The sequence below is a fragment of the Odocoileus virginianus genome, chromosome 27 (assembly GCF_023699985.2).
Source record: "Odocoileus virginianus isolate 20LAN1187 ecotype Illinois chromosome 27, Ovbor_1.2, whole genome shotgun sequence".
NCBI lineage: Eukaryota > Metazoa > Chordata > Mammalia > Artiodactyla > Cervidae > Odocoileus > Odocoileus virginianus.
This window is the reverse complement of record NC_069700.1, coordinates 19,464,596-19,487,190: the sequence shown is the minus strand read 5'-3', so window position 1 is coordinate 19,487,190 and position 22,595 is coordinate 19,464,596. Positions and strand designations below refer to the sequence as shown.

The 22,595-nt window shown below is 47.4% G+C and overlaps 1 protein-coding gene across 5 annotated transcripts in view; it reads right to left on the bottom strand.

The window, feature by feature from the left end:
* The window catches only part of TRAM2 (translocation associated membrane protein 2), a 69,649-nt gene that overhangs the window by 18,667 nt on the left and 28,387 nt on the right, over positions 1 to 22,595 (bottom strand). For 3 of the 5 annotated variants that reach the window (XM_070456309.1, XM_070456312.1, XM_070456311.1), the window contains exon 2: positions 15,702 to 15,765. In XM_070456309.1, the coding sequence (XP_070312410.1) occupies positions 15,702 to 15,765 (64 nt within the window). Of the gene's footprint in view, positions 1 to 15,701; positions 15,766 to 15,910; positions 15,962 to 16,157; positions 16,177 to 22,595 lie in introns of those variants that run through there. The other 2 variants (XM_070456313.1, XM_070456310.1) reach the window with 2 other exon arrangements.

Genomic DNA, 22,595 nt, shown 5'->3' with positions numbered 1-22,595 from the left:
TCCGTCGACAGACGAATGGATAAAGAAAATGTCATTTCTTCCCTATGTAGCTCTGGGGGCACCTCTGTGTGTGACCTTTCTGGGCCTCAGATTCCTCATCTATGAAATGAGGACAACGGAATTCCTGTACTATACGGTTTTTGTGAGAATTAGGTGACTTCAAAATGCAAAGTGCTTACTTAGAATAGCAGCTGGTATATAGGAAGTACTGTACATGTATCTGCTATAATTTTTGTTGCTGTTTTGGTTACATGCAAGATGCTTACCAGTGCCTATAAGCATACACTAAAGTTATTAAAAATAGTATGTAGTGGTGATAGATGAGATGCAATTCCAGATATCTTAAGTCAAAGCTCTGCGAGTGCAGCCACGCCCTCCACGGACAGAGGAGGCTCCTGCCTCGGGCCCAGCTGGCAGGCCTGCGGGAGTTCAGGTCCCAGGCCTGGATCCCTGGTGCTCAGCGGCCCGCCCTCCCCCAGGCCACACTGGCCACCTCTCCAGCTGTGCTGCCTTCGCGCTGAGTCACACACACATGAGTCATCTCTTTGCTGGGATGCGTTTACCAGAAGGTAGGCCGGGGTGAGTGAGTTTCAGGGTGGCCACAGAGCCAAGCAGAGCTGACTGGGTCACTCTGGGAGCCCACCCGTGACCCCGCCACCCTGGACCGGGAGAATGCACCGGTGGGCGGTGGAGGGGGTGGGGAGGGGGCAGGAAGACATGAACTTTGAGATCAGACCAGCTCTCCTTTGTCCTCCCCCTCCTCGCCTCCACAAACACCCTACTCTGTGAGAGCCACTGGGCTGATCGCTGGAACATGGGACACAAAAGACACTGCCTTGGCTTCGGAGAGCACAGACCAGTCAGGAGACTGACCAATAAGTGTACAAAGACCCACAGACAGGCAGACGGCCACGTGGTACCAAGAGATAAACAGAGCCACGCAGGGAGCCCAGGGCAGGTGAGGGAGACTCCAGCCGGGGCAGGGGGAGGTGGGGTAGCCTGTCAGCATAAATGGGATGATATAGAAACTCGAGAACTAGCAGGGGTAGGCAGGTGGGGGGAGGTGGGGAGAGGGCGGTGGAGGATCCTGGGCAGAGAAGCATCTGCTAAGGATGCAGGGAACAAGGACACACTGCTGAGGGCGGCCAGGGTACCACATAAAAGGGTGTGGACATGATCCTGAAGGCAACGTGGAAACATCGAAGAATTCAAACTCAACAGGAAAATGAGAAAATTGGATTTCAGACAGTTTATTCTGGCAGCAGTGCTGCATAAGCGTTCGGCCTGGAGGCAGACGCCAGTGAGGCAGGTAAGGAACTAGCCGGACAGGAAGAAAAGTGGAAGGGGGAACAGGGAGGGAGGCGGGCCACTGGTGGCCGAGACCTGTCAGACGAGGTGACTGACCTGGGCAGGCAGCGGCTGAGACCTGGGAGGGGAGCCGGGACCCAGGACGGAGGAAGCACAGGAGGAAGGGAAGAGGTGGGCGTGCAGGTCAGCCTATGCTTCTGCCCTTCCACTGCAAGGCCAGCATCATCCTTTCCCAGCCTTTGTAATGGAGGATCAACAGAGACTAACTAGATGGCAGCATATTTTGAAACTATAAAATAACACATGCAAAGTTTCACCTTCAAGACCAGCCTTATTATGCAAAATGGGACTCAACCAAAAAAGCATGGCCCCAAAGTAGTTAAATAACACACGTCAAGGGCTTCCCTGGCGGTCCAGTGGTTAAGAATCCACCTTCCAATGCAGGGGACTGGTTGGGGAGGATCCCATATGGTTGCGGAGCAGCTAAGCCCGTGAGCCACAACCACTGAGCCAGTGCTCTAGAGCCTTCGAGTGCCAACTGCAAACCCTCAGACCGCAACAAACTGCCACAACTAGAGAAAGCCCGTGCAGCAACGAAGACCCAGTGCAGCCAAAATAAATAAATCTTAAAAAAAAAAAAAAAAATCAAGACTTTGGATTATCCAACTCAAAGCCTCTTCAAATTACTTTCATTCATCACCCCATTCACTATGCTTCCAAAGAGATGTGACCAGAGCCTTAAATCCTTCTTGAAACAAGAATGGATGTGTGAACTAACATTCTTTTACTCCTTTGCTGATAAGAGTTCCATGCGTATTTGTTCATCCACCAATAAACCACATGCAGGGCTCCATGCTGGACACTGGGGCAAGGCAGGGAATGAGGTGGGCACGGCCCTGCCCTCTTGCAGCTTAGCAGCTACACACCAAATTCTCTACAACCAAAACCAGAGGCCGACAACAATGACAAAAACAAAACAAACAAACAAAAACACACAACTAGACTGAAAAATGGGCAAAAACTTGCAGCAACATGGAAGGACCTAGAGATTATCATACTAAGTGAAGTCAGAGAAAGACAAACATCATATGATATTACATATACGTGGAATCCAAAATATGATACAAATGAACTTATCTATAAAACAGAAACAGACTCGCAGACATAGAGAACTTATGCTTACCAAAGGGGAAAGAGGTGGGGGGAGGGGGGTGCACAGATAAAGCAGGAGTTTGGATTAGCAGATACAAACCACTATACATAAACTAGATAAACAAGGCCCTACTGTATAGCTCAGGGAACTATATTTAATATCCTGTAATAAATCATAATGGAAAAGTAGTGTTTTCGGTTTTTTTTTTTAATGGGCAAAGGAATAGACATTCCTCCAAAGAGGACATACAAATGGTCAACCAGTATGTAGAGAGATCCTCAACATTACTATCACTAGGGAAATGCAAATAAAAACCACAATAAGGTACCACTTCAAACCCATTAGAATGGCCACAATTTAGAAAAAAAAGAATAAGTGTTAGTGAGGGTGTGGATGAATTAGAACCATATTTGTGCATTGTTTTGAGAATGTAAAATGGCGTAGTCACTATCAGAAACAGTATGATGATTCCTCAGAAAATTAAAAATAGAACTACCAGATGATCCAGCAATTCCACTTCTGGATACAGAAGAAAAAGAACTGGAAGCAGGATCTTGATGAAATATCTGCAAACCCCATGTTCACAACACATATCACAAAAGCCAAAAGTAGAAACAACCCAAGTGTCCCTCCGGAGATGAATGGAAGAACAAAATATATGGTCTATACATACAATAGACCTTGAATACTATTCAGCCTTAAAAAGGATGGAAAACCAAAAACCAAAACAAAACAAAACAAAAAAAAGGAAGGAAAACCTGTCACATGCTACACAGAACCTTGAGGGCATCATGCTAAGTGAAGTAAGTCAGTCACCAGAAGACAAATACTGCATGGTTTCATTACCGGAGGGTCCCAGAGGAGAAAAATTCAGAGAGACAACAAGAATGGTGGTTGCCAGGGACTGGGGCAGGGGAGGGATGGGGGGGCCACTGTTTCACGGATGCGGTTTCAGTTTTGCAGGATGAAGCATTCTGGAGGTTGCGCCAACAGTATGAGTGTGCTTAATACTGCCCAACTGGACACTCAGAAACAGGTAAGGTTGTACATCTCATGATAGGTGTATTTCACTACAAAAACAAAAAACAGCGGCCAGGTGTGATGAGTGCTGTGACCTGGGCGGGAAATGATGAGGGCAGGGCCCTGGGGAGGAGGGGTCACTGAGGTGTGCCGATCAGAGAGTGGGCCAGGGCAGAGTGGTCTGGCTAGAGGCGACCAGAGGACTGGGTGACCTGGAGAGCAGAGGTGAGCAGGTCATCCCACGCCTCACCCTCCACCCCTGACAGGTCATGTCAGGACAAGCATCCAAAGGCAAGGGAAGGTTCTGGAGCAGAGTCACAGACACCTTTTGTAAAGATCACTCTTCCTGTCAGATGGACGGGTTAAGTGGCCTGGAACAGGGCCGGGAGAGCAGTCAGGAGGTGCCCACGGGAGCCCAGGGTGGGGTGCAGGGGTGCCCTGCAGGCGGAGAGTGGCAGCGTGATGTCTGAGAAGACAAATTCAGAGAGATGTGGGCAATGGACTCACAAGGACCAGCCGGCAGGCTGGCCGTGTGGAATGGTTTGCAAGTTCCCTCTGGAATCTGTCCTCTGGTAGCGCCCACAGTTTCAGAACGCGTCAACATGCTGCCTTGTTTGGTCCTTGTCCCCATCCGTGGGTCGGCAGAGACGATGAAGAAGCAGGCCTCACAGGGTTAAGGCACAGGGCCATTTCTCAGGTCTCCCAGTGCCCACGGCCCAGCCCGGCCCCCGAAGCCACCTCGGGTCCACAGGACCCCTCTCACGATCCCTGCCCTGCCCCACACCCTGACTGGTGAGAAGCTGATCCTTGGACTTCTTTCTCCTACCACAGAGCAAGGAGCATCACACTTAAACACTCACGAGCTGTGCTCTGATCCACGCACAGCATCTCCACGGCTCTCCCCTCATCTGCTACCCTCCTGCCCTCGATCAGAGCAGGAAAGGGGACTGGTTTGGCCCCTTCTGCTCACCATGGAGCTATGGAGGTCGGAAACCTGTGTTTTTCCAGGAGGTTATAAACAAACGGATTTTTTTTTCTTTTTAAATGTTTGGTTGCTAACGAATTCTTAAAAAATCCTCTCTCCCCCCATGTTAGAGCTCTGACCCTTTAAGCAGCAGCCCTGCCTTGTATAAGCTCTCAAAAAAGAATGGCAACAGTCTGGCAGTGAGCTACTGTGGTTTTGTTTTTAAGTTTAGGTTCTTTTATTTATTTAATTATTAGGTCCTTTTTTAAAACTTTTTATTTTGTATTGGGGTATAGCCAATACGTACCTTTTTTAAAGAAAACAAAACAAAACAAAAAAACCCTTTCTTGGCTTTATTGCATGGCATGTGGGGCCTTACTTCCCTTACCAGGGATCTAACCCACACTTCTTACACTGGAAGTGCAGAGTGTGACCCACTGGACCACCAGGGAAGTTTCTGAGCTGCTGTGATTTTTAAGAAGAGTATGTTTTGGCACATCTGAGCTCTTAGACCACAGAGGTGATTCCAACCCAGAGTCACAGCAAAATGCCCGCAGAGACCAGGCGGGGAATGCAACGAGCAAAGCGGTCCAGGCATCTTCGGGTAAGTCCTCTCAACCGTCTGCTGCACTAACAGTCTTCAGTGCCCACCGTTTCTCCTTAGCTATAGGGCCCTCCTGGTCTGCCTTTCACATTTCCACTTTCAGAGAGAAACGAGAAAAGAGTGACCTCCCTCTTAACCTTACTAGAAGAAAAACAACAGTTCAGACTGGGATACGCAGTGGCTGCCAGGCAGTCTTGGTATTGGGGACACATGAGAGAGGAGTGGAGACTGTAGTGAAGCACAGAGCCTGCCCCGAGGGGGTGAAGGAAGGAGGGGGAAGGCCATGCAGGGGTGCGGCCCTGTATTTCAAAAGCAGAGAGAGAGAGAGATCCCTACATGAAATCATCTGATTTTAAAACACTGGTGACTAATTCCAAAATTGTAAAAGCACTTTATGGGCCAATTACCAAACTGGCCAAAGAAAATACACGTATAAGCCAGCTCTGACCACAGGCCACCGATTTACAATCCCCAGCCCAGATGCCTCCTGACACCTCCCAACACCCATATTCCAAATCCTCTTCCTGCGCACCACGATGGAGAAGGTCAGTATATCCGCTGGAGGGGTTAACCTCACCCGGGAAGAAGCACCTTCAATAATGATCCTCCCTCTATGATGTCAAAAGTGGCACTCGCTTTATCTCTGATCACAGTTTAAAAGTGAAGGATAGGGAAGTCTGGCGTGCTGCAGCCCGTGGGGTCTCAAAGAGCTGGACATGACTTAGCGACTGAACAACAACAGTTTAAAAAGAGAATCGACATGATCGGTCAGAGCCTGGCTGTCCTGACAACCTCAGCTGGAGCCGGCCCTTTCGGGAGCACCCTCTCACCTCCTGCTTTGTTTGCTTCCGGTGACTAACAGACATTTTCCCGTTTCCCCTGGTGTCACCTGGAAGCAGCTTCTCCTACCTGACTCCACAAGTCCCGTCTTGTCTGGATACACTGTGCAGCGTCTGACCTCAGGGACCTGAGCTGGCCAGTGGCCAGCTACGGCTGACGCCCCATCCGTTCCTCACATCCCCTTAAAGTCCGGGCACTGCCAGCGAGCGTTCTGCCTTTGTCCCGAAACCTGGTGCTTCAAAGACCACCACTGTACAACCTGGATGCCTCTTTTGCTCCCAGCTTCCTTCCTCACCCTGGCAAACCTGGATTTATGAGCTACTTTCTATTGGTCTCTGTGCTTGTGGCCAACTGTTTCCCCATTATTCTGAATCTTCTACATAAATCCAGAACTCTGACATGAAGAAACACCAAAAGCAAAATCAAGATGCAAATGATGTCTGAGGGGAAAATATTTATAATTCGGATTAGAAACAAACGTTGATCTTCTAATGTATGAAGAGCTTCTAGAACTTGAGGATGAAAAGAGAACAAACCCAACAGAAGAATGGGCAAAGGATTTGAACAGACAATTCACAGAGGAAAAAAACACAGATGGCCCTTTTACATTTAAAAGGATGCTCAACCTCACTGAGAAGAGAAACGAACTACATACATAATGAGATACCATCCCACCCCTGTCAGACTGGCATAAATCCACAGCTGGTCTTGCTGAAGCTATGGGAAACCAGGCTCTCACCCTGCAGTGGGATGCGAAATGGACCACCTCTTTGGAAAGGCGATTTGAAAATTTCCACTGAGATTACAAACCATCGGCCTCTGGATATGGCAATTTGACTTCTGGGAATTTGTCCTATAGCCATATCTGCCACATTCAAAATGACACCTGCAAAAGGCTGTGGATGGCAGCATGGTTTTTAACAGTACCCTTACGAAGACAACCCAAGTAGTTTTCATCTCCGGGTGCTTGGGTTACACCACCTTATAACACACAGTTGTAACAAGGTACCACAGCGCCAGCCTCCCCAGGGAGCCCAGGGGTGCACGCTGCTGCGTGTCCACCCCAGGGCCAGTGAATCAGAAACTTGGACATGGCCCAGGAATCCATGCTTAATGTCACCAAGGGATCCCAACACATTGTCCATATAGACAATGGAGCCAGCTTAAAAAAATCAGGGAGACATGAAGGGCAAGAACAGGAAAAACTAATCAGAAAACATGAGAGCAGACAAGTGGTTGCTTTGGGAGGCGGTGTTCACCGGAGGGGTCTGAGGAAGCTAGGAGGGTTGCTTCCTGACCTGGGGGATGGGTGCATGGCATACACGGATGTAAAAACTCATCTCACTGTGCCCCTAAGTTCAGTTCAGTCGCTCAGTCATGTCCGACTCTCTGCGACCCCAAGAATCGCAGCACGCCAGGCCTCCCTGTCCATCACCAACTCCCAGAGTCCCCCTAAGCATGTGCGTGCTTTCCTGCTGTTCAAACCACCGAGTCTGTGGTACTTTATCACAGCAGCCGTAGCAAACTTAATACACACACACACACACACACACAATCTCTCTCTCTCCCCCAGGCTGTTCAGAGAATGAAAGAATCTTCAAAGTTACCATTTTTTTTTTTTTTAAATCCACCAAGTAAAAACTGAACTTTAATATCTTTCCCCCAAATTCCCAATTTATAAATTACTATGCATTTGTGTATATATTTACACAAATATACATCATAAATTCCCTCATCTTAAATCAGCCTTCCACAGGAGCGGGGTTCTGGGAACCTAAGACAATGGCTGGTCTGAGCTGGTACTCTGAGGAGGCCCTCGGTCTTGACACCGGCTGCTCTGTGTGCATCACCAGGGTCCGCTCTATAGCACCACAGATGCACAGCAAAGGTGCCAGTTTTGCTGCAGTCCAAGTTCATGGATCCAGGTGCTTATAGAGTCTGCGGCTTTTCTCTTTTTTATTTCTGTTGCCATGCTTTTTCCAGGGCTTCCCAGCCCCCCTCTCAGAGCTCACAGCAGCTGCTGTCACCAAGCCACTCCCAGGCTTGTAGCCCATCACAGCCTGAACGCCTTTGGTCAGAGCTCTCACATTTTCCTGATGGAAAAAAGTTTTATCCACTATATTTTCAATCTGATGTGCCTTTTTATTTCTAACCACCTGCATTTTTATTTCCCCACCATTCACTTTTTTCTCCAGGAGCCGCTGGTGTTGGTACTGAAAGGTCACAGGATCTCTGCCAGGAGGAGGATGACAGTACAGGAGTTTGCCATTGACATAATCCTTCAGGATGTAGAGCGCAGATCTAACTGCAGACTGGACCATTTGTGGCAATATATTTTTCTCCAGTTTCATTGGACTTAGGAAGACAAGGATACTTTTATGATACAAAAAATGTTGCAAAAAATGAGAGATGTAACAAAAATGAGAGAGGCATTATAGAGAACCTGCAAATAAAAGTGTCCAGCCTCTGTGTAGTTTTCCTGGTGAACCATTTCTTTCTATAAGGCTGTAAAGCTCTGCCTGAGGCCTTCAAGAAAGAAGTACCACACACTCAGGCACACACTCAGCCTCACTGCGGTTCACAAGTCTGAGGCCTGGGCAGAAACTGTGCGGTCCCTGAAGAGTGCCTACCAAGGGGACAATGCGAACTTAAGAGCAATAAAGAAAAAACAACTCAAGATCATATACCAAAAAAATGTCTAGAATCTCAGCCTTGTTTTTAACTTGGATAAAAATATCAGGTTCACTGTTTAATTAAGGACAAAAATTACTTCAGTAAGAACTAAGGGAAAAAGAAAGAAAAAAAAACAAAACCGATCCTGGCTAGATAGGAGAAGAAAAGATTTGCTCAGGAGAAATAGCCATGTGGGGGAGGGGAGGCAGCTATTCAAAGATGCTGCCGGCTTGGAGGCTTCAGGCTGGTTAACAATTAGCCACAGCAACTCAGCGGCTCCTGCTTAAACCTCAGGAGCTCCACGTGGCATAAATTCTCTGGGCTGTCACAGGGGGACTAGATAAAAATCAAGTCTAGGCAGGAAAGGGACACACTTCTGAGGGGCTGTTACCTAGGGCTGACCAATGACTGTGCGTACACTTTTCTGCACAACTGTTACACAAATAATAAGTGCTAAGATCTGAAGGTTGGTGCCCCTCCCACCACACCCCAAAGTTCACGTTGGACTCCCAACTCCCAAAGATGACAGTATTACTGGGTGGGGACTTTGGGAGGTGTTTAAACCATGAGGGTGCAGCCCTCGTGAATGGAATTAGTGCCCTAATGAAGGAGGCTCCAGAGTGCTCCCCTGCCCCTCCCACCACATGAGGACACAGCAGGAAGCTGTGACCCGGCAGAGGGACCTCACCCGACCAGACTGCACCCGGATCTGGGACTCCAGCCTCCAGGCCTGGGAGAAGTAAATTTCTGTTGTTTATAAGCCACCTGGTCTGTATTTTGTTACAGCAGCCTGAACAGACTAAGAAAGTTTAATAAGTTAATGAAAAAAGATTATACCCAGGGCTGGCTATAAACTCCCACGCTTCTTCAGATGCCAACCAACACGATGAGGGCAGTGAAGACTTGGATTTATTTTCATTTTCTCTTACTCATACAGACAGGACCTCAGGGCAAAAGGGGATCTTGGCACCTATTTGGCCGGAGGGACTAGGATGGAGCCAGCTCTCTGCCAGCCTTGTTGGGCCCCCTGGAGCCACGCCCACCACCCCACTTGCATTCAGGGGTGTGACAGCCCAGCTCCCCCTCTGTCCTTACTGGTGTATCCTTAGGAACTTCCATCATCTCTCTTCCTTGTTGTAAAAAGGACAAGGCCAGACTCTGTGAGTCTCAAGTCTCCTGCAGCCGGACAGACCACAGGTCCTGGTTGGGCAGCGTCAGCCTGTAATCAAGTCAGGTTTCCACTTCCAGAGTCGCTGTCGCCCACCTGTCTCTTCCCTCTTTGTCTCCCACAAGCTCATCTTACAAACAGGGGCTCAGTTTAGTATGTGACGCCAATCTCCTAAGTACATGATACACGCACAAGGCTAACTCCTACCGGCTAGCAAGGGAACAAAAAACACTCTGAGCCCTGGACAAAGGCTTTCGGCTGAATGAGGCTTTAAAACCATCTGTCTGAGGTTGTTTTGATGGGGCCGTGTGTCTCGCCCTGGGAGGGCCGTGAGAACAAGGGCCACACTATGGGGCGGGGGAGGGACCCCGGGGGGGGGGGGGGTCCCTGGGCTTTTCATCTCCAGCTGTTAAATGCTACGTGGCAGCTGGTGGTGATAAAACCACCACGACCAACAGGGAATGGTCCTTGTCCTCCTTCCTCACTGTGAAACCAGCCCTTCTCCAGAACAGGCCCTGCACACCCAGCCTTCTCTCTCCAGGTGCCAGGAACACCTAGGTGCCCTTGACTCCGGCAGAGTGGTAGCCCAACCAAATCCACCCAACAATAGTAACCCCCCACCTCCACTCCTCAGGCTAAAAACAGTTCTAGAAAAGCCAAAACTGGATGAGAACAGAAAGATGCAAACGAGTTCCTGGATTTAGGGGGTTTCCCTCCCTGAACTTGGGGGCTGGGAGCACAGGGTCCTCTGAAAGCCTACTTAGCAGGTTCCACCCAGGGCACGGGGAGCAGCACTTCAGACACCTGGGGGTTTCGTTACCACAACGGATCCAGGGCAGAAGTCTGCGGTGGGGCCTGGAGTCTGTGTTTCTAACCAGTTCCCAGATGGTGCAGGTCTGACAATCTGGGGAGTGAGGGCCTCCTGGATCCCTGTCTTCAGGAGGCGCTGGGTGGAGACAGTGACCATCATCCTCAACTTGACAGATGAGGATGGAGACCCTGACACTGCCTGGTTTGCCCAAGACGGCTCAGCAAACTCTTGGAACAATTCAAAGGAAGCTGGTACATTTCAGCCTGTGTGGGGTCCCCTGTTCTACATCAGAAGGGGGAGTCAGGAAGCCACGAATCTGTTTGTGGGGGGACTCAAGTTCTTTGCTGACCTTTTATAGTCTATATACTTCTGGCCATAATACCAGATACGCTGGGGTATTTGAATCAGAAAGACTCCAGTGTCTGATGGTTAAGACCAGAAACATGACATTTTACTCCTTGCCAGGGCTGGGTATATGGTTGCAGATAAAGTACATGATGGTCAGTTAAACTTGAATTCCAAATAAACAAAGAATACTTTTCTAGTATAATTATGCCCCATATATACTTTGAGATATACTTACACTGAAAAAAAAAGTACGGTTTCTCTGAAATGCCAATTTAACAGATAGTCCTGGATTTTTACTTGCAAAATCTGGCAACCCTAACAGGTGGAAATGATGTGACAAGAACACTTCCTGCCTCATCACTGTTGACCTTAAAGAAAACCCCAGGGACACTGACACTGCCCCCGGATGCACAACTTCTGACTGCAAGGACTGTGCCATCTTCTCTTTAGTTCATTTCTCTGAATGGAGCTTAATCTTCTTAGCTAGCTTAATATAATGTGACAGAGTCATGCATTTATTAGCCAGCATTATGAGTTGAATCGAGCAAAACTCCTGTGAAGTCCACACTGCCAGCACCTCAGAACGTGAGCTCATTTGGAGTCAGAGTTATTGCAGACATGAATAGTTGAGATGGGATCATAATGGAGTAGGATGTGTTCTAATCTGATATGACTGACGTCCTTACAGAAGGAGAAACTGGATGCAGAGATGGCTGCAAACACAAAGACTGGTGTCCCGCTGGTCCAAGCCAGGGAGCACAGCCCTGCTGACACCTTGATCTTACACTTTTACACTTTTTACATTTCTGTTGCTTAAGCCACTCAGCTTGTGGTATGTTGTTGTCACCGCTGGCCTATAAACACATGCTGGGAGCTGGAAAGAAGAGAGGAGAGGGAGGAAAGGAAACTGGGAAGAAACTCCTCAGTGTTCCCACTGGCTGTTTCCTGTAGAACCTGAACACCTCTGCCGAGGGAGGTTAGGGATTTAGAAACAGCAGGCCAGTTATATGATAACCGTCGCTGCTCTCCTAAAATACACAGGTTAAATGTTGATTTGAACAAGTTGCAAGCCACTAAAAGAAAAAACCTTAGAAATCAGAACTAACCCTGGTTCTACAAATGGGACCCATACTCAAGAAGCTGCAGGCTGGAAGATATGTGAGCGGGAGGGTTTTTAAGTTTTGTTTTTTTTTTTTTAATTTTTATTTTGGTAGCCCATGGGTTTAGTTGACCCCTCAGCATGTGGAACCTTAGTTCCCCGACCAGGGATCAAACCTGAATCCCTGCGTTGGAAGGTGGACTCTTAACCAGCTGACCACCAGGGAAGTTCCAAAGTGGGGAGGGTGGTGGTGGTTTAGTCACTAAGTATTGTCCGACTCTTGCGACCCCATGGACTATAGTCCGTCAGGCTCCTCTGTCCATGGGATTCTCCAGGCAAGAATACTGGAGTGGGTTGCCACTGGTGCGGGGTTTAAATACACAGCTTCAAGGGCCCTCTGCCCTGGGTTGTGAACTGCTTCTTTCCGGTGAGAAGTTGGCCCTCCTCCGCAACTTACAAACCAACCACCACCACACTGGTCTGGTGATCAAGGAGCTCAAAGCAAAATGAAGCAGGCTGCTCTAACTGCACTGTCTCTCTGGGTGATGTGCCAGTCTTATTTTGAACAGCCCCAGTGGCAAGATTTAAACAAAAGCCAGGCTCTTTAGCAATACTTTATCTCCTCTTTCAGTACATCCCTCCACCTCTACCCAGGCCTTATTCTGGCCTGGATGGGGATTCCAGGACACAATTCAATAGCCCCACCGGAGAAAAATGCCAAACCTCACTGGCTCCAGACACACTGGCCTTGGTTCAGTTCCTAGAACATCCTGAGGTGCCTGTACCTCACCTGGGGGCTTTGCGCATGCCAAACTCTGTGTCTGGAATGTTCCTTCTTTTGTCCATATCCCCCTCCCCAACCCCCTTCACACCAGCTGCACACACACACACAGTTCAAACAGCAGCTTCCCAGAAACATCTGGTAATCACCCTTTGATGTTTCCTTATCGCACAACCTGTATGCTCCTCTCGCCACCCATATCACAACTGTAATTATTTATTGTTTGCTGTGTAGTATCTATTCCCTCCCTAATAAACGGTAAGTTCCATGAGTCAGAGATCAGATGTGTTTTATGAATTACTTTACAGTCCAGGGGTGGCACACAGCAGGCACACAAATATTTGTCTGGATTAATCAATTAACTACTTAGTTAAACAAATGAGGGCAGGATAGGAAGTGCCTCCTGCTCAGGAGCTCTGGGTTCTGCCCTGGAGCAGGAAGCCTCACTTGTTACCCTTGCTGTGAAGATGGACACTTTTAGGATACCACTTGTGGCCTAATTTCTCCTGGAAAGTTTCAAACTGAAACAATCAATCCCTTGGTCATGATCTGGCTTTACAAACAGGCCTTTCCTACAATAAAGCCACATCCCGCTCACACATGCTTCAACCTCTGTGGTCCCCAGGACTATACGTTCTCCCAGTAATTAACAAAGCAAGGCTGGGCTAGGATCTGGCAGCCCCTCTAAGTTGACTTGGGCAGAAATGCAATGCAAATACAGGCACCAGCTCTGATAGGTGCATATCTCTTTGTTGTATCTCTTTGACTTAGTTGCTAAGTCACGTCCAACTGTTGTTGTTTAGTTGGTAAGTCATGTTGGACTCTCTGCAACCCCATGGACTGTAGCCCACCAAGCTCCTCTGTCCATGGAATTTTCCAGGCAAGAATGCTGGAGTGGGTTGTCATTTCCCTCCCCAGGGGATCTTCTCGAACCAAGGATCGAACCTGTGTCTCCTGCATTACAGACGGATTCTTTACCACTGCACAAGCAGGGAAGCCCCTGGATATCTCTTTATGAATTAATAAACTGGCATTCTGACTTTTTAAAAAGCCTATGCATTTGGGCTTCCCTCATAGCTCAGTTGATAAAGAATCCGCCTGCAATGCAGGAGACCCTGGTTCAATTCCTGGGTCAGGAAGAGCCACTGGAGAAGGAATAGGTTACCCACTCCTGTATTCTCAGGCTTCCCTTGACAGCTCAGCTGGTAAAGAATCCGCCTGCAATGTGGGAGACCTGGGTTTGATCCCTGGGTTGGGAAGGTCCCCTAGAGAAGGGAAAGGCTACCCACTCCAGTATTCGTGCCTGGAGAATTCCAGGGACTATACAGTCCATGGAGTCGCAAAGAGTTGGACACAACTGAGTGACTTTCAGGGAAAAAAAAAAAATGCATTTGATGCTACCTATAAAAAACATGATTTATGGGTCATAAGAATTAGATGCCTGATGGTATTTGGGCAATACATATATAAAACATTTATAATGTACATACTACTTGGCTCAGAAATTCCAGTATAGGAATTTACCCAAAAAAACAAACAAAACAAAACCAAAATCATGAATGCAGGAAGTCCTAAGAATGTTTACTATAGCACTATAAAAACTGGGAACTTAAATATCCAACAATGTGTGACTGAATACATAACTGTGGCAATCCTTATTAATAAGTTTTCTGTAGTTTTTGCAAACGCCTAATTGAATGGAAGAATAATGAATGACACATGGAAAAGGTTCATCATATGCTAACACCAGAAAAGTGGGTTATATGAATCAAGATTACAAAATGCTAACTGTAGTCTTTGGGTGGTAGAGTCATGTATGATTTTTATCTTATGCTTACCTGTATTTTATGTTTCCTGTGAGAGTCATAAATGTACTTTGGAAAACATTTAAAACTAAACTGTAACCAATCATAGACACAAAAATACTATATATGACTCTACTTATAGGAGACCCTAGAAGAGTCAAATTTATAGCAACAGAAAGTAGAGTGGTCATGGGCAGGGGTGGGGCAGGGGAGAATGGTGAGTCATTTAAGAGCTACAGAGTTCAGTTTTGCAAGATAAACAGTCCTAGAGATGGATGGTGGTGAAGGAACTTCATATCACTGAACTGGTACACTTTAAAATAACTAAGATGCTGAATGATATGTGTATTTTACCCCAATTTTTTAAAAAACCAAAATACTTTAAAAAATGTTAAATGTATAAATCATAAGTATAGCTGGGTCCAGAGTTGTCCCAGTTATTATGATTTTCAAGAGACATAGGAACAGAAGGCCGAATTTGATCCTGGACCACAAAGCAAGGAGCAAGATGGTCCATGTCCCCACCAGGCTGGCATGTGCCTTGGATGAGTTGGCCGTGCCATTTCCTGTCTCTTCCATCATGAATATGGTGTTTTCTCCCTCTCCAACCAGCTCTGATTCTAGATGAAGGGCTGAGTAAGCCGTCCCCAGGGTGTGACTTCCCCTAGAGCCTAGCTACAGAGAACGCCGGGGCAGTTCCCGAGTCTGGGAGAGACGCCAGTCATATCCTGCAGAGGCCACGGGTTAAGAGGTTTGCCCCCAATACCCATCAGGTAGCCTCTGGTGGAGCCAGGCCAAGAAAGGAATCTTACCTCCATGTCCAGACAACTCACCTCCTCACTGCAGGATGAGGAAGGAGGACTGGATTCAGGGAAGAACGTTTCCCCCTTTATTCACCAGGAGGGCCCCAGCGATGCCCACCCAGTTCCTGGAGGTGGACCTCGGAACCCCAAGTTGGCAGAGCCCCTGGCTGAAGGCTGCACGTGGCCCACACCTTTTCAGCAACAGGAAGTCGGATGCTGAGTCTAGATATCCAAAATGATCATACATGGCACAGGAAAAGGAAGTTTTCCAAGAACTTCGGGGTTAACAGGGCCCAGAAAGAGAGAGACCAGAGCTTTCCTTACCTGCCGTAGGCATGCTAACATTGTACTGAGGTAAGATAAATAGGAAGGCAGTCTTGGCAGTGACCTGTGAAACAGAGGGAAAAGTTCCAAGTTAGCTTTTTGGCCACATCAAAAAAAAAAGAAAACCACCAGCAAAGCCTGCGACCAGTCCTGGAGTCCAAGCCTTTCACATTCTCAGACCCACAGGCCTCTCCAATGAAGGGTTTCACCTGGAGCTGAGTTAGCAACGTTGTTTTTCTCCCCATTTCCTTTAATGACATCTCTCCCAGTAACTGCACTGAAAACAAATGAAACCACCCCAAGTCCTGGATGGTAGCTAGACTTGTGCTTGCTGAGGACAGAATGTGACAAGGTGTGCTCCACCCACCGGCAGAGAGCTCAAAAGCAAAGGATACACATTTGTCTGTGCGTCATTCATTCATTCACTCAAGTGTTTATCAAGTTAGTTCCAAGTACCCAGCACCAGTGAAGACAGGAACTAATAGAAGATAAGGTCACAGCCTTCCAGTTTTCCAGAACTCAGGACCTAGCTGAGGCTCCCCAACATGTTAACTGCATAGTGGGAGGCAGCCCCCCAAATCTAAACCTGAGCCTCAGAAACAGAGAACTCCAGCTGCTAATTTCACATCTTCTCTACTGAGGGGATGGTAGGACACAACACCCCATACTGTTGGTCTGTTTATTTCGAAAGCTGCCTGTTAAATCTCGGCGGTGCTGTGATAAAACTGTGGCTGTCACCTGGGTTATTAACAACCAACTCAGTCCTCTTGCGGTTCAGCCTGCAGAGGACAGACTGTAAGATGAGGGGATTCGACGCTTGGACTCTAGAACCGACTGCCTGGGCTCAGACGCTGCCTCTGCATTTGCCCACCTTGCAACCAGGAGCCACGATCTTACACCTGGAGCTCACTTCCCATGTCTGTTAAAAGGCCGGGTATTTGCGGTGCCCAGCTGGTCTGGGGAGGGGGTGGAGGCGGTGATGGCCCAGCTGTCAGCATCATTTAAAGCTCCCCAGATGTTGCTGATGTTTCTGGAGCAGGTGCGGAGGCCAGGTGTGGGGTAGCCAGACCCCAGGCCTTTCCCGGCAGGCCCCTGGGCACACTTCATCAGCAGTTACTGGTTTTCCTCTAAACAGAAAGATGTGAAGGGTGCCCCGTGGGTGTGGGGGAACACGGGTTTCTGTGGCAGAAACAGCAGGGAGGTGGCTGAAGGATGCCCTACGGCCCCTCAACCAAATGCTGTGTACTTCTTAGGGCACAGTCTCCTCCAGTGGTACCCAAAAAACACACTCGCCTTTTAAGCTGGTGGGCTAAAGTGGACCTCTGTGTGGTTCTGGTTGACCAGGACCCCCTGGCCCCTGCCCAATGGCACCAGCATTTCCTGAGGAGACACCTCTCCCCAGTTCTGGGTTGTGGTGATGGTGGTCTGGTGACCCCCGTCCTCCTGGAAGGATGGAGGGGGCAGACACTCTCCCCAGCCCATTGGACACCCTCTCCCGGGGTCTGAATCTTGGGCGGGGATGGAGGAAAACCTGGTCAGTGCCATGTGCCTTCCAGACCCTCCTGCTGGGGTTCCTGAAGCTCTGCCCTGAAGCAGAGACTCACATCAACTGTAGGAACCCCCAGGCAGTCCCTTGAAGTTGGTCAGAGTCCATCCTAAGATGTATCAGAGTCTCATGAGTACAGTGTTGGGGTCCAACCCAGGCTGCATGTTCAAATATCTAGGGGAGCTTCTAGAATCTCGATTCCTGGACCACCCCCAATTAATCCTACCCCTCAGGGGTGTCAGCAACCTACCAGGCTCCCCAAAGCAGGCCAGGTGCAGCCTGGCCTAGGAGCACCTCATAGGAGACCCACCCTCACCAGCCTCGCAAAGCACATCTCTCTGGCCAGTTTCTGTCTGTGTCCTCCATAGAATTCATTTCACGTAATCAACTTATGTTTTAGGGTAATTTTTAACTTCAAGAGAAACACACATACTTTAAAAACTGAAACAATTCAGAAATATGTAAACTAAGAGCTGAATATTCACTCTACATTCTTGGTTTTCCTCTCTCCCCGCTTGTGTGGGATCAGTTTTCTGAGAGCTTTCCTACGCATCTATCCGCTTGGAATTAATTTCATTTTACTCTGACATGATAACTTAGACTGTGTTTATACCACTTGACACAAGGGATTAAAGAGTGAAGACATTTTAAAAGAGCTACAACATTTTTTCCCCCAATTTTTTTTTCATTGAAGTATAGTTGATTTACAATGTAGTGTTAGTTTTTCGTGTACAGCACTAGTACATCAGATTCAGTTATACACACATTTTTCATATTTTCCACTATGTTTATTACAGGATATTGAATATAGTTCCCTGTGCTATACAGTAGGACCTTACTATTTATTTTGTATATAGTAGTTTGCATCTGCTAATCCCAAACTCTTAATTTATCCCTGCCCCCCTAGCTTTTCCCTTTGGTAACCATAAATTTGTTTTCCAGGTCTGTTATGTTTTGTAAACAAATTTGTTTGTATATTTTAGATTTCACACATAGGCAATATATTCACATATACCAATATTATATGGTATTTGTCTATCTCCTTGACTTACTTCACTTAGTAAAAGAACTTATTAAGTACTGTTTAAATCACTTTCTTAGCTCGGTTCATCAAATGGATATTGCAGGAATGTACAGAGCAAGGCATAAAAACATTCGGCAAACATGAAAGTATTCAAAGTATGGTGACACAGAATGTGTAGCTTGACATTTTCTTTACTGATGCCAACAGAGAGATAAGGGGCTATATCATAAAAACTTCCTATAAATACTAGGCCTTTTCACTACTATTTCCCATGGGGTCACCCCTAAAGTTTGATGCTGAAAAGTGCCAAATAAAATGGCCTCTCCGTGGAAATGTAGACAGATGGCCATTTTTTTCTTTTCATTGAAAATAATTTCAGAAAATGACAATAAAGGGCACAAACAAATCAACAGGGATACACAAGTAGAAAACGCAGACAAGACAGAACTAAGAATGCCACTGGCTTCTTTAATTGGCTAAAAGCACAAAGTGTAACAGGCAGAAAGTCTATTTTAAACAAATTAAAAAGCTGTGCTTTTAGACATAGAAAACAAACGTATGGTCACCAAAGGGGAAAGCTGGGGGGCGGGGGATAAATTAGGAGTATGGTATTAGCACTTACAAATGGCAGGATATAAGACAGATAAACAACAAGGACCTACTGTATGGCACAGGGAACTATACTCAATATCCTGTGATAAACCATGATGGAAAAAATATGAAAAATATAATAACCTATAGTAGAAAATCTGAAAAAAATATATATATATAACTGAATCACTTGGCTGGACACCTGAAATGCCACACTGTAAATCAACTATAAAGAAAAAGCTGTGTTTCTGTCTCAATTAGCCCCAATATACACATCCACAAAAATGGTATGTGAAGGAATGCTATCCTACACAAGAAGCTGTACCCTGAATTAAGGGAAACAGCTATTGACACAGGAGTTAACACCCAGAGCATTAGCCTCTAACTGGTGGAAGGATAATCCCACTTTGCTTTAGGGATGACAGCCATCTGGTATATGGGCTGTACCAATGCCCTTGGCCTGGCCCTCCACAGCCAGTCAATTCTTGTTACTGCTGTTGTTCTGCGACATCACTGTGATCCCAGCAACACTGGACCACTCACTGCTCCTAGGGGAACATGGGATTAGACTCCTACAGGCTTCTGAGCACATTTCCATCAACTGATCAATATGTAACCTTGGTTTACATTTGTTCCCTTTGAGAGGTGCTGCATGGAACACACACTGTTGAAACATGAACCCTGAGCTTGTGGCTTGAGCCTGAAGAAGCTTCTCTAACACACGCACGTTCTCCGCCAGGCCCATCCTGGCCTCTCCACGCTCAAGATCCTCAGACAGCACCCTGGCACCCCGTGTGAGGGCCATTGTAAGCAGCTACGTCACCAGCGAAAGGCACGGAGATGCAAGACTGTGGCAGCAAACAGATGGCAAGAAGGCCACTTGCTCATGGCAGGAGCTGGATGGGGAAGGCAGAGTGTCACCCGGTTCCCCTCCATCCAGGACGTGCTCGTCGAGTGAGCCACACATCCCACCGTCCTATGCCCGTCCACAGACACCGCAAAGGCGCCTGGAGATGGGGCGCTGGGGTCACAGGTACACGTCAGCACGCAGCAGCAGTGCACACATGAGGCGCAGAGAGTGAGGGTGATCTGTCCTGGGGTGAACCCGAAAGTTTTTTAACTTTTACTGGGGTGTAATTTACACACCATAAACTTCATCCTTGATAAGCAGCCAGCTTTATAGGGCTTATCTTTCCTTGTTTTGAAACTCTCTCTTCACTGGGATGTAAATTCTATGAAAGGAGGGGTCTTAGTTTGATTATCTTCAATCTACTGTTGCAACAGTGCCTAAAAACAGCCTGCCCTGGGCAAGCGCTTGTTAAATGCAGACCTGATTAAGCAGGGGAAGCGTTGCTGTTTTGTCACTTGACCCTCAGCTTGTCCTCTGCCCTCACTGCCCTGTGTGTGTCCCCTCTCTCCCCCTGGGGTCCTTCCCAGTGCTGGGCACGGAGTAGATCTCTCATAAATGCCTATTTGATGAGCAAATACTGCAAGAAGCTATAGTATTTAGTAACCACAGGCAAAACCTTAACAGATGCTCTCTAAACATGATTCTAAGAGGAAAGGATCTGGGACTCTGCTTAAGGCAAAAAAATCGAGATTCCTGTATTTTTCCATCCCTACGCCCCTGGTCATAACAGCAGAAACCATTTCAAGCCATGCATCCTTGTCTGCAGCAGCCAAGCTTGCTTCCACATGACATGCCTCAGCAAGATAACGTGTTTTCTCTGCTTTGACTACAGAGACTACACCTGAACCACAGAGAGGTCCCCTGTCCACCAAGACCTCACAAGTTTACAAGCAGAAAAGGCAACAGTCAATTTGATTTTTTAAAAATGCATTTCAAAAACAAATTTAGGAGACATACAACATGGCACATAAAATAGAATGATGACATAAAATACAAGGAGAGGAGGACCAAAAAATATATATTGAAGGCAAAGAGAAGGAGCAGTGATGAGGCTGATCCACAAAAACTCACTTCAGAAAGTCTCATTGGCTTAAGGCCCCCAGAAATCTGGCCCTAAGCTTTCTCAAAGTCATCGTCAGAAGGAAGAATCATCAGCTCCTAGATTGATCACATCCATTAATTAAGAAAACAAAAAAGATGGCCCCCCAAAAGTAACTCTACTTTTCCAGCACACAAAAAAGGCAACTCTACTTTTCCAGCACAAGAAACTTCTGAGGTCTTCTGGCACCTCAAAGCTTCACTCCGAACTTCTCCCAACTTCAGACCAAGGACGAAACGGCCAACAAGCCCCTCTGCCAGCACTGGCTGGGTTCATGTAACACAGAGGGCTAAGCAACAGGAATCTAGTAAAAAAGTCATTCCAATCATTTCCCATCCTTCTAAGGTTGTTTATAGGAAACATTATTGAGCTTAATAGCATTTTCAATGCCAGGCTCAGTGGGTAAAAGTGAAAACATGCTAATACGCTAATGTAAAGAAGAACACTAAATTATGTAGGAGGGGCCACCACATACACACACACAAAGCTTCACTGAACTTTTAACTCAAACACATCAAGCACAAAGGCAGTGACACTGAGCGTGCTTGTGTAGCCATAACAGAACCAAAACGGTTGCACATGCCGTGTTCTATTAGGGGCACATGAATCTGAGCTCTCAGTTGCAATGAGACCAAGGATGCCAGTAAAACAGCTGCTTCCAGCAAAGCATAATGGACTTGGACTCCAGTCCCAGTCCTGCTGTGGGTGTGGGTGACCTCAGGCAAGGCATTTCAGCTCTCTGGACCCCAGTCTTTTCACCCATGAACAACAATGGTGGCGAATGTTAGGGCTTACTCAGAGCGATGCACAGTTCTAAGGGCTTCACAGAAATTATTTCCCGTAATTCTCACAACCACCCTGTGAGGCAGACACTCATAATATTCCCGTTTTACAGATAAGCACAGAAAGGATTAGGTATCAGAATGCATGTCCTAAAAGGTCCTCTCTCCACCTTCAGCTCCAAAAAGTTATTTCCTGGTTCCACTTACCATCAATGCTAAAAACATAGCCTTGGCCTAGCTTGGTGGCTCAGTGATAAAGAATCCGCCTGCCAATGCAAAAGACACAGGTTTGATCCCTGGTCTGGGAAGATCCCACATGCTTCCAAGCAACTAACCCCATGCATCACAACTACTGATCCTGCGCTCTAGAGCCTGGGAGCCGCCAATACTGAACTCGAGAGCCCGCACTCCACAACAGGGGAAGCCAATGCAATGAGAAGCCAGAGGACCGCAACTAGAGAAAATCCTGCACACCAAGAAACAGCCAGCAAGCCAAACACACACAGACACACACAAATTTAAAAAACAGCTTCATGCTTGCTGACAGCTTGCTGAGTGTGTAAAATCTACTACTGCATCTGCATCGTGAGAAGACGAGGCCCAGGGGTCACCTGTAACCAACAACAAGAAAACAAGGCCTCTCGGGCCAACCTGCCAGCCCTATGTACCAGGTACACGTGGGCTTCCCCACGCCCCGATCTGCTCTCTTTCACTGCAAGCTGATGTCTGGACAGCAGAGATAAGAGAGGGGAGACGCGATGAAGGCAGTCTCGCGGCTTTCCGGGTAAGCAGTATTTGACCTTCGGTTTGGTTTATTGTTTATTTCTTGGCCATACCCACGCACTGGTCCTTGAACGGGGCTGCACTGCAGGACTCACCACCAAGGACAGGAGATGGGAGGGGGCCGGGCCCCCATGTTCACAGGCAGCCCTGCTCCAAATG